This window comes from Struthio camelus, chromosome 26 (genome assembly GCF_040807025.1).
Source record: "Struthio camelus isolate bStrCam1 chromosome 26, bStrCam1.hap1, whole genome shotgun sequence".
NCBI classification, from domain to species: domain Eukaryota; kingdom Metazoa; phylum Chordata; class Aves; order Struthioniformes; family Struthionidae; genus Struthio; species Struthio camelus.
The window spans coordinates 7,221,315-7,233,527 of NC_090967.1; the positions used below are offsets into that span (position 1 = coordinate 7,221,315).

Below are 12,213 nucleotides of genomic sequence, written 5' to 3' on the forward strand. Positions count from 1 at the left end.
AGCCTATGGGGGTTTCCCAGCAGTTCTGGGCACGTGGTCCCAAGAGCACTTGCAATAGCCACAACGGCAGACACCAAGCTCTGGCTCTAACGCAGAACAGTGACAAGCTGCGTTGCAGTTTGGAGAAGTGCCATGTCTGCGTGGAAAGGTGCTGAGCAGGAGGTGAGAGGCGATCTGCTGCCAGGACGCCTCTTCCTGGCCCAGTATGGGCGGCACTGGGTGCGCGTGGTTGTGGCTAACTGGTCAGGGTGAGCACCTCTCTCCCGTTCCTCCTCTGATGGCCCAAATGCCCGAGATGGTTAACGGAGAGCCTAACGAGTCCCTTTCAGGTGTCCCCTCTTACTGCCTTTTTCTCTTCTCCACTCCCCCACATGAGAAATTTTGCTCATTTCTGTTACCAAAACTGTTAAATAAAGTTAAAAAATAGAGCCTTTGGAAAAAGAAGGCAATTCTATTGGACACAGAAAAGTAGGAATCATCCAGAATAGAAAATTAAGAATTAAGCTACTCCTTTTTATTTTCTGATCACAATATTTGGGGTAGGGCAAATATTGAAGATGAAAACATGTGGCTCTTTAAAAAAAAAAAAAAGAGGGAGAAAAGTTTTAAATACTTTTTGTAATCTCTTTCAGTTTGATTAGTTCATCTGACCTCCTAAAATCACCAATGTAGGAGGAAAAAGAAAAAAGAAAACCCTGCACAAGTCCCCAAGCAGAAGTTGCTGTGGAGAAAATGATAGCATTTTCTCGGACTGAAATGGGGGAAGGAGGAAAGGAGCAAAGTCCTGGGCAGTGAGCAGCCAGGTTCTTACACAGGCTGCTCCTGGCCCGAGTCTGCCTGCGCTGCCGAGGAGCGCAGCTTTGTTTACAGTGTATCTGTGGTTGAATTACACCACATACAGTAATTCTCATCGCATTGCCAGTAATTTCACTGACTTACCAAGCAGGCATCATTTCCTGAAAATCAGCCCTTGTACTTAGAGGAAGTAAGAGCACTCTCCTTCATGACTAAACAGTATATGCAAATTTTACAGGCTTAGGACAGACGCATTGTATGGCTGTCCTTTTTTCTCCCGTTTTCACTCCTTTCTTCTGAATGTTAATTTTTAAAAACCCTTGATGAGCGCTCTCTCTGGCCATTTCTGCTGTCGCTGTCATGAATGAAGACCTTTCTCCATTATATATTGAAAGAACTCACCTTACTGCTTCATCTGAGTCCTGCTCTTCGCACAGCAAACTGAATGCTATTTTAAAATGTCCCAGATGCAATTCTGGCTAAAGTTCCCATCTCTCTACAAGGTAATGCTGTTTCCTTTTTTTTCCCCCCTCTATTTCTTAGAATTGCTAGTTTGTGTTCTTTCTGCAGGGCTGGCAGCTTCAGCCGCTCTCATGGGCTAGTACGTCCTTTAATTTTTGCCATGGCAGTAGAATTTTCAGGGCAACAACTTTTAATGCAAGACAGTGAGAAGAGATTTTGTGTTCTGAAGATGTGATTTGTACTGTGCTGAAATATCTGATACTTGGAGGCTATTCCTGTCGGTTAGAACTTAGGGGAGAAAGAGCTGTGTGGAGAATTGATCTATCTCTTTAGTTGTAATGGCTTTCAGGAGTTTCATTTTTAAACGATATATGTACAGAGAAGCAAAGGAAATGCTTGCCAGCCATAGTTTATTGCCCCACGTATAGAAAGACTTTGATTTTGGGGGTTAGAAAATTTCCTTTTAATGATTGACAGCTTACATTGCAGTTGTTAATTTTCTCATTCTTGATTCTATCTTATCCAAAGCATAGTTTGCTTAATCTGTGATTGCTGAGAAACAAATTTTTTCTCGTCCGGTTTTATAGATTTGTTGGCATGCATATATTTATCTATGTGTATTTGTGTTTGTATACTTTTTTTAAGCCCCGATCAAGTGTGTGCTGTGTAGTAGAGTAACCAGTAACTGCTGTGCAGAAAGAGTATTTGTTTCCTCTGTGCCTAGATTGTTCTGGATTGTGAGCAAACAAACCGTTTATACTGATGGCTTCATGGCCGAAAATATTTTTAGGATGCATGCTCCTTCTGTATTTAGACTTCACCTGTTCTTTCATTATTTTTAACAAAGAATTTGTTTTGACTAAAGAAGCTGAGCTGTTTCTAGTGGTTGGAAGAAAGAGATATGAGTATTTGGGTTTTACTGCTCTGATTTTTTTTTTTTTCTGATCTTTTCCAAGAGTTAATTCTTGGCTTTGGTAACTCTTCTGTTTTTGGGATAGTGTTCGAAACATTGTGTGCCATAATAGCATCTATTGGTGATTACTTTGTCTTCACAGTTTAAAAGTCCAGCAAATGATTACTATCAGTGATTTATCAAGTCACACACTAGAGCACCTTCCAATGTAAAGATCAAAAAATATTCCCCATTCTAGTATATTGATCTTATTTGAACTTTAATGTAAAAAAAGAACATGCTGGCGAGACCCACAGCCAGCAGCTATGTAGTCTCTGCCTTGGCTGGCTGTTGACCCCTTGTAAAATTTTTATAGCAGAGTGACCACGTAATAGAAAGAATTGCCCTTTAGCCATTTTATAACATGCTTCTATAAACTTCCATCTCATACTCTCACACAGGCAGTTAGCTCTGAACACAAGTGCAGACTTAAAAGTCTCTGTTTGTTTGTGTCAGTCCTCCTGCGAGTGTAACAAGAGAAACTGGGAAAAATCTGTGCTGTGAAACACAGTGCTCAGGACCGAGATCTTCAACGTGGCGCCTCAGCCAGACGCTCTCTGCTCTGGGGCTGAGGAGTGTTTAACGACGCAGGCTGAAGTGATGTGACGGGAGGCAAGGCAGACCTCCCGGCCTGCTGCCGATAAGCCCTCGTACCGGGGTCATATAGGATTTGCAGCCTAGATTTTGGTTGGAGGCTATGCTACGTTGGGGGGTGGGGGTGCGCAGTGTAATTTCAGAAGTAAGTCGTACATATCCAGAATAGCATTTGAAACAGAGGACCTGCCTTACGGGATAACTTTCTTCTGTTCTTCAACTTCAATTTCTCCACTGAAACATAAAATAAGTGCTATTATTGTAAAATTCTCCTATTTCCAATGAGGAATTTCTTGAATTTCTGTTCATCAGTCTTAAACAGGGACAAAATAATTCACTTTGAATCCTGAAGAACGAAATGGGTAATCTCTCTGGAGTGACTTCCCCGTACAGCTGCTCAAGCGCGTCCAATCATTTCAAAAGCAGAAGTAGCCCTTTCCAAATTGGGGAAGTTGCTTTGTAGATATGTCCAGGCAGCTCCTCTTTCCAGTGTTTGCTGCATCTACAACCTCCTCACCCTTCACTGTTCCCATCTGTTCTCTCCTTAATGTCGTCATTTAGTTTTCAGCTTCGAGAACCATGTGTGTGTTGAGGGATTGACACCTTTTGACTAAATGTGGTGTTTTCATCAAATGAAAAAGCCCTTTGTGGGGGAATGTTCAATGGGTGTGACAGCTGGCATGGGCCCATAGAGAAAGGGAGTTGTGTTTGTGTCCGCTCTGTTGTTTCAGGAGCTGTTAGTTTAGGTGATGATCCTTCCTTTCCCTCCAGCCCCGGAGACTAACATAGCTGCTCCTGTTTGCACCATATAAAAAACAGTGGAGTAATTAGTCAAAGCATGGCTTATGATGACACAGATTATAGTTATCACTAGGGCCTTGCATTAAGCAATTATGCTACGTTTTGTATCTAAAGAAGTCTAAAGATGAAGCAAAGAAGTTGCACTGTAAGCTCTTCAGGGCAGGGATCTAGCATATTATTAGTTTTAGTGCTCTTTAAATAATGTAATTAAGTAAGACAAATGGGATGCTTTGAAAGTCTGCGACTAATGCCTTGTAATACTGCAAGAGGATGAACTAGCTGAAGTCATTTCCAGGACTAATATTTATCCTTCCTCTGACTTTGAGGCTGATTTCCTCCTCCTATTTCAGTCCAGTGCACCGAGCAGAGGGAGGGGACGTTGGAGGCGGTGGAGCTGGAGTCTTCATTAGTGGGGTGAAGGGGCTCACGTCAGGAAGGCAGAGGGAGCTTGCTGGGGTATGGTACAGCGCTTTCAGCACATCCCGCTGCTATTGCGACCTGGCACTTTGCTCTCTTCAAGATGCTAATGGACAGTGGCTGCTCTAATCTCCTCTCTGGTCTTCTTGCTGCCGCGCCTGTGTGTTTGCAGATATTTGCTCCTCAACTGACTTCTTTCACCGGTAATTGCAAGTGAATAAAACTCATGCAGAAGTGGCTTGCCACAGCTAAGCAATGAGACAGAGTTAGAACCTGACACCTTCTGACTTCTTGAGACGCTAATGCAGTCATCCCTGGACTGTGAAGTCCTCAAATGAAAGGTAGTCAGTTAAATGCTGAATAGCCCCATCTGACAAGGCATTTCAGAATGAAAAGAAAAAAACAAAAACCTGTGGCTGAACAAAGCTGGATTTGCCTTGCTACTGAGGTTTTTTGTTTAGCTCTTTCTTGTCTGTGGCCCTTTCTTAAGAGAGAAAAAACATGCTTTTCCGCTCAGCATGCAGATTTTAATAAATGCCTTTCATCTCTTAAATTTAAAATCAATGATTATAATGTTGATTTTGTCTCCTATTGCCTGTTATGAATGTGAACTCATTTTTACACTTCTGTGTGTGAGCTGAGTTCTGAAGGCTTATCGGGAGCAAACGTCTGCTTTTCTTCCTGCCACCTGACCGTTTTGTGATTTATGTGAAATGACCAAGCCTGAGGCGTGCCCAAGCTTTGAGCCCGAGGGTAGCCAGGAGAGTTGCTACAAATAGGAATAGGAAAGAGTAGTAGTAAGAGAATTGTTAAATTGTTTTCCTAAGGCACAGCAAGCCCAGATGCCAGTGCTCTTCACTTTGCCCATATCCTGGTTGGGTCTGGAGAGGTGTGGCTAGCACAGGAGGGTAGGTTATGGTGACTGTGGTGACGGTCCAGAGGCCATTAGACTCCTGCAGTGGTTGTTCTTGGGAACATGAGTAAAGAGGAGAAAGCAGAAGAGTGGTGAGAGGGGAGATGATGGCTTGGTTTGGCAGCACAGTGAGTCAAAGTATTCAGCAAGCACCTCTGCAGAGGACTGGAAGGTTCAGAGAGGCTGCAGACCTTGAGAGATGGGAGTAAATGGAAAAAAATCTCAATAGCGTGAGCAATTTTAGCTTGAATCTGACATGTGTACAGTACTCTAGATCAGCAGCTGGGGAGATGCGACTCAAGTTCATGAATCTGGCCTCTTGCTCTTGGGGGAAGATAGCATAGGGAAGAATGTGGGCTTGCAGCCGTATCTGGCCTGGCTCAGCTGACTCCCCTTCTCATCTGAGCAGAGCTGACTGCCTCAGCAGTCCTATGTGAGCCCTTGCAGACAGGCAGATTCCTGCAGGATATACAAGGCTCTTACCCGGCCAAGAATTGTGATATTTACCCAAATGTTTTCTCCCTAGCTTCTAGAGTATGAAACAGAACCCTATTTCCATAGACCACTTAATTCTAAGATGGTAAATCTAGATGCCTACTTCAGTCTCTGAAAAGCCCTGGTTCCTGGGTAACCCTAAAATAGCCACAGAAATATCAAGAGTGAGAGCTGGACAGGAACCTCTGCACTTCTGTTGTTGGGCTGAAGGCTGACAGCAGAATCGCGCACTAACTCAGTACTTGTTGCGGGCAGGAGGGTGCCTCCTGTAGCAGTACCACTCTGATAGCACAGTATAACAAACAGCCCCTTCTCCTTGAGTCTTTGGGTTCCCCCAGTCAATGTTTCAAAAATATGAGGTTTACATTATCATTCCTGCCATCTCTTTTACTGCTTGCCTTGAGCTTGGTGTATCAGTGCTCTTGCACAACTGCCAGCTCCTGCACCTACGACTTTAGAGTAGCTACTGTCTTCTCAGGTGCCAAAGAAGACATCATCTGGGAAGAGGGTGAAAGGAACATGTCCTGATGGCTTTAAACACTGCAAAAATCTAACTTTTAATAGCAGTCAGGAGAGGGTCTGACCCAACTCTTGGCCAGAAGCCCTTAGGAATAACACAAGCAGGCTCAGCTGTTCATGATTTTTATGTCAGGCAGGGCTAAATGACTTTTAAAATCTTTGGCTGTTTTCCTGCTCTGTAGTAGAAAATTGGCCTTTAACTGGAAATGAACAGTGATTTCTCCTCATATCAGACACTGCGGCTCTGCTGGCAGCCATGTTGTGGTATTGTCACACTCATTTAGTTATCTGTCCTAACGGAGAACTTGAGTTGGCCATGTGTTGCAAACTTAACCCTTATGGAAAAAAACACAAAACTGGTTTGTGTTGGCAGAATTCTTTGCGGCAAGATGAAAGACCTGTTGGTCTGTCTGCACATCCCTCTGGGACAGAAGCAGGTTTCCAGCAAAGGGCTGTGTGCTGCACCTTAGCATTTAGAAGTACATTGCTCTTCAATAAGCAGAAGACAATCTCTTTTTCTGCCAGTTTGAAAGTGAAATTTCCTGTAGAAAGAGAAGAACTGAAATGGTGTGTGGAGTCAGGGAATGGTGCAATGTTTGTTCTGTGCCAGGCTGTCAGGAGGTGGTTTAAGAAGTGCTTTTTGGCTATCAGTTCCTGCTACCTGAAATCTGAGAAATCAAACAAGGTAGGGAGGGAATTGAAAGGTCTTTGTGAGCAAAAATCTGCATGACTTGAGCCAGCGTCATCACTGGGTTGGCACAAAATAGAACAATTGTAAGCCAGGCACAGGCACCACAAAATGAGTAAGGACAGAGAGATGGATCCTCGTCACTGAAACGCATTCCCTTCCCGTCCAGATCGAGGCATGCCACTGGGAAAAGGATGGGTAGATTTGCCAAGATTTATCTAGAACCAAACCGAGATGACACTAGCACTTCTTCCCCTGCTCCTTGCGTCGTGTTTGTGCAGCACTTTGGCACGAGGAGACTTAAATTTTGTCTGAAGCCTCTAGGCTTTTGCAATTATAAAATTGCAATTAAACAGCTTCGTTGGTAGTCAGAAGTAGCTAGTACTCTGTAGGCTTTTGTAGGTGAATAAGAGTACCTGAGTCTTTGGGGTAATAGACTGAAGACTTTTCACCGCTCAGCAGTCTTAATCATACCCAAAGTTGAGATGACTGATGTTTTGTTGAATGTTCCTCTCTCTTCCACTCACCTATACGTGGAAATACACACTGTCTGAATTAGTCTTGAACATGCACCAGCACTTCTGTCCGCTCAAGGTTTCCTGCTAAGTCAAGAAGCTGATATTTCAAAACAGCTGCTGCTTAGAGCAAGTCTTCATTTGTGAGTTCCTTCATATGCCACAAAACTTAGAAATTAACAAAGCTGTGCAGTTAAAACTTCCTGGGTGAGTAGGTGCGAGAAAGGAGCTCTCTGGCCTTCTCCTTTGCTGTCTCTTCTAACTGTGGACATTTCTTCCATTTCAGGATTCTTCATACCTCGATGAGCTCTCCAACAACAACTCCCTCTTCTCATCCCCTGCGGATTCCCTCTCTGACATCGCAGATCCTAAGGACTTCTTGCCTGCCGATAGGCTGAACCACGTGCCAACGCTATGGGATGTAAACATGCCGCAGCAGAACCAAATAGAGGTAGAGGCTGCTTCCTCTTCCATCCTCCCCATCAGACATGAAATACTGCAGGCTTCATCCCATGGTATTTTCATCAAGGAATTAAGAAACCAACCCAACTCCTCACAGGGGTGAGGTTGCAGTATGGTGATGTTATTTCCCTATTACCGAGTTTGCTTGAGGAGGGGAAGGGTGAAGTATTTTCACATGTTTTAGTCTCCTGGAATCAGGAGAGTGTCAGGACATCCTCTAAGGGATACTTACACTCTTTCAGAGTGTTATGCAAGCGTTAGCTCATTCTCCTGACAGCAGTGGCAGGTAGGTGCATCACAAGCAAGATGTATCCCTAGCAGGCCCAGAGTGGGCCGCTATAGGGAATTCGGTTGTCCTACAGAGATGGACTCCAGGAAGAACACAGTGACTTAAATCATTAATTGTCTTTAGTGGCAGCCACTGCATGTTTTTTCTTCATGGCAAATATTTTAGTAACAATGACTAAAAACCAAACTCTGTTTCAATATAAGACTAGCCATGTATGTTTACTTTGCGAGTCCCAGTCCCTGCAGACTTTTACATATCTGAGTTTTCTTGAGCATGTGATCTCCTGGAAGTCCCAGAGCAGAATGTGGTTCTGTGCAGTTTTACCAGCCTTCTGCCATCTGCTTTCCCTCATGTGTTGAGACTGCTCACTCACTATTACACAACCTGTTATCAGTCGCTACTAGCAGCTGCCAGCTGTGGTCCTGGTGGAGTCAATGTTCTACATATCTGCTGAATCTCTAGTTCTCTGCTATCACAGTAAATGTCCAACCATGCAGTAGGCTTTATCTTATTATAGCTTTAATTCGTTGTGAATGGTCTGGAAGGCAACCTAGTATGTCTGCATTTGTGTTACTATTGTATTATGAGGCTCTGTCATGCTTTTAGAGGCTGCATTTTGCTGTTAGTAACGTGTCAGACTCTGAGTTTCCATGATGAAAGCTGGCCGTTTGTCACGGCTTGGAAATCAAAAGACTTGGCAGCATTTCTGCTTCGCAACGATATGTTGTGTGGCTTAGTGACAGGTTGAGTATTGAAGGAGTATGGTTTGGTGACTAGTGTCCTGGCCTGGGACTTGGGAAATCAAAGTTCATGTCTGCCTTAGACTTCCTATGAGATTTTAGGCCAGTCATGATGATGCAGGACCTCAAATCAGACAGCTGAGCTCTTGTTGAAATCAGTGAGACACGATCACCTTTACAGACCTTGACAGGGTCTGCCTGGCCCTCAGTGCATCTGTAAATGGAGACAGAGAATACCACTGCCCTCCTTCCCGTGGATAAATGTGTTAAGAGATCAAGGGCCACACCATTATGCTGGCAATGAGGACTGCATAAGCAATCCATATGTAGTCTGGTAACTTTGGACCAGTTTGACCATGCAGTTTGAGAGAGTTATGGGGAAGAGACAACTGAGCTTTTTGAACCAAAGAAATAGCTGAAGAGATCACAGGCTTGTAAACTGGACAATTTAAAAAGGTGGAAAATAGATACATCCCCCAGGACGTGGAAGGCATATACCTTATTTCTCCTATTCTCCCTTCTTTTTTTTTTTTTTTTAATGTAATAGCCTAAATCACTACAAAAATGAAGTTCCTTAGTGAACTGTTTCTAAACATGTGAACTCTGCTCGAGATACTTGATGCCTGAACAAGCTTGTAGTTTTGTATCTGTGCAATTTACAGCAAAGACTTGCATCGAAAAGCTGTTCTAAATCCAGCATAAAGAATGCAAGTGAGAAACAAGTAATGTCATGTATGTGATTTGACCATAGCAGAGCAGCTGCCTCCCCATCTCCATTCTGACTGCCCGCTCTTCCTCCCGTCCTCCTGTCAGCTCCTGGAAATCACCCCCTGCCCCTCCTTGTCCTTCTCACCGCTTAGGTTCAGATAAGGCCAGTTAGCTCCTTGGCATTCCATTTATAAACGACTTCCTTTTGAAAGAATCACTAGCTATTTTAAATGTTGTCTTATCTTTGTTTTCTGAATACAGATTTTTTTTTTAACTGAGCTGAACGTTTCCTGACAAAGTGTGCTGGTTAGACAGGAGATTTCAGTTTCATTTTTACAGGTGGGGTGGTAACTTGCAGCAGACTAGGTAAAGGGATTGGCAGATTTGACTCATGATTGGCATTAATTTTAGCTGAATTTTAAGTATGCAGATTTCTTTGTTAAAGGAGGCAAACAAGCGATCTGTTGCAAAATCTTGGGGCAGTGCCCAAGTAAAAGGTTCCTTACCGTGACATTCAGGACGTATCAGCACAGGACTGGGACTCTGCTGATGCCTTGCAGTAGTATACAAGCAATTTAGATAATCTTTACCTGTCCCTCCCCACAGAGTTATGCCACCATAATTTTGAATGAAATTGCAGGAATTTTTGCTTTTGGGTAGCTGGAGCAGTTACTAGGCAACGCTATGAAAATGAACTTCCCATCATGTGTAACCCAGGTGTATGCAGTCGTAATCTGTTTTGAGACAGTACTTCTAATCAGTTGTAGCTGTTTAGTCAGCTTTTTAGCCTGGAACAATGAATGTCCTTGAACTTTATTGTCAGGACAGTATTTAATTTCCTGAGACAGAATTTCAGTTTCAGAGACTCGTGAAGCAGAAGCAGCAGTCTCTAGATGGTTCTGGTAAGTGGGACATCTCATAAACGAAGTCCGATGCATCCTGCATGTGAGGCCCACATATAGATTCCAGGTACAAAAACTGCCTTATGTGCCCTTCTGGTCTAGGATCTCATCCCTTAGGTGGGTGCTTCAGACTCGGGTAAAAAGGTGGGAGCTCATTCTGAAATAACCTAACAGGGAATTTTCTTCCTGCCCTCTGTTACTTGGGGGCTGATATATGCTTTAAACATGAGGGTTGATGTTTTCTGTTCATTGATTTAACTATAGGATTGTTTGTTATATGTAATCCTCTTTAAAAACTTTATGAACTACCTTCTGTCATGTGGTGGTGAGTTCTGCAATTTAAAGATATATTATGGAAAAGGCTGTATCCTTATTTTAGCCTTACCCTTTTTTTCCTATCAGCTATTACTACCATTGGGGAAATGTATTTACTCAAAGGAGGACAGAGAAGAATTGCAGAAAAGCTTCACGGTTAGACTGAGCACTGTTGAAAATTTTTTAAGTTCAGTAAGCAACTCTTTATCTCAAATGCCAAATGTTGTAGCTCTAAGTGAAGTGTTTGTGATTGAGGGGGAAATGGCAAGACTCAGAGCGAACTTCACATGCCCGTGCTGTGAGAGCTGTTATCAATAAAAGAGGAAGATGTATACAAAATGTTGGATCTATTTTATCATATCAGGAATAGACAAAGAGGGAAGAACTACTATACAGTTAAATATTTTCAGGAGTTAGCAGACAAAACATAGTTGCATAATTTGTCATGAAGTTGTGAAATGCCTTTTAAAAATAGTTCATGAAATCCATTATGTTTTCTCACAACCATCTCACGAGAGTTTACAGCATTTTTAGATCAGGGAAGCAAAGCCCTGCCTCTGAAGCCTGTAGCTAGAATTTTTGTGACCTGCTGATATGTTTTATTAAGTCTAACTCATTCACAGCACTTCTTAAAAGTGAGCACCCTTCTCCCAACTCAATACATAGGAATTATATTTGCGCAGAGAAGGGTTTATTTGTCAGTCAAATGTGACTCTTTCCTTTGCCAGTGAAGTCACGGCGAGACCGTGCATAGCAAAAGGGAGAATAATGCAAGGAGGAAAAAAATGGAATAGCATCAAGTCTCTGATTGTGCAATTGTGTCAGCTGCTTTACTGAATGAGAGTCTTTCTCCTGCTTACATCCCTGTGTTCTCGTGTATGGTGTGTGTCTTAAACGTTGATGCTTTTGGATAGGTAGCAGAGACTAAGGAGAAGATCAAATTGAGAGGTGAACAAGAATAGGGAAAGGAAGAAATTGTATGAGTTCAATCTGGAACAAGATGGTATATCAGCCAGTAAAGCTCCTGGTCGCAGTCCTCACAGCATATTCTCGACTGTGCGGTTAATTTTAAATGCTCCAAACAACCAAGGCTTCTCTCACTTCCTTTTTGATACCTGAGGTGAAAAGCTGTGTGCAAAAAGCCATGTAGCTGAATTGGGATAGCAGGGATTTATGTTTCGAAGATGACACGATGCAAAGACAGACCTACATTAACTTTCCACTGCTAGACCTGAGACAAGTGTGTCTTTCCATTCTAGCAGGGTCTGGGTCTTTCTCTTGCCTAAGAAGAAGCTTTTATATTGAGCTCAGATTTGTAGGTGGAGATGTTTCACCTGCTCTCCAGATTTGTTGGCATTGAAAATAGCTCTTCCGTCCAGCTTCCTTCTGGTAATTCTGACTCAGGCTTCCAGTAATGGAGGGTGTTTTTTTTCTTTTCTTCTTTTTTTTTTAATTAAAAAAAGGAAATAATCAAAGTGTTTATGCTTAAGAACTTCCCATCTTTCACTTCTGCCTGTGGAGCATGGGTCTCTTTATAAAAAGTCTGGCAGTCTTCTCAGGCTATAAACTTGAAGTAGTGCCGCTTTTGGAGTTGCTGATTACTTTGGATGCCATGAGCTGCTGGCTTGACCTTGCTCGCTGTCGGG

General features: G+C 42.9%; 1 protein-coding gene across 7 annotated transcripts in view; it reads left to right on the forward strand.

Annotated features, from left to right (window-relative positions):
- The window catches only part of SBNO2 (strawberry notch homolog 2), a 70,415-nt gene that overhangs the window by 34,464 nt on the left and 23,738 nt on the right, over nt 1-12,213 (forward strand). For 6 of the 7 annotated variants that reach the window (XM_068919623.1, XM_009667696.2, XM_068919622.1 and 3 more), the window contains one exon: nt 7,438-7,602. In XM_068919623.1, coding sequence (XP_068775724.1) covers nt 7,438-7,602 — 165 coding nt within the window. Of the gene's footprint in view, nt 1-1,000; nt 1,299-7,437; nt 7,603-12,213 lie in introns of those variants that run through there. The other variant, XM_009667695.2, reaches the window with a different exon arrangement.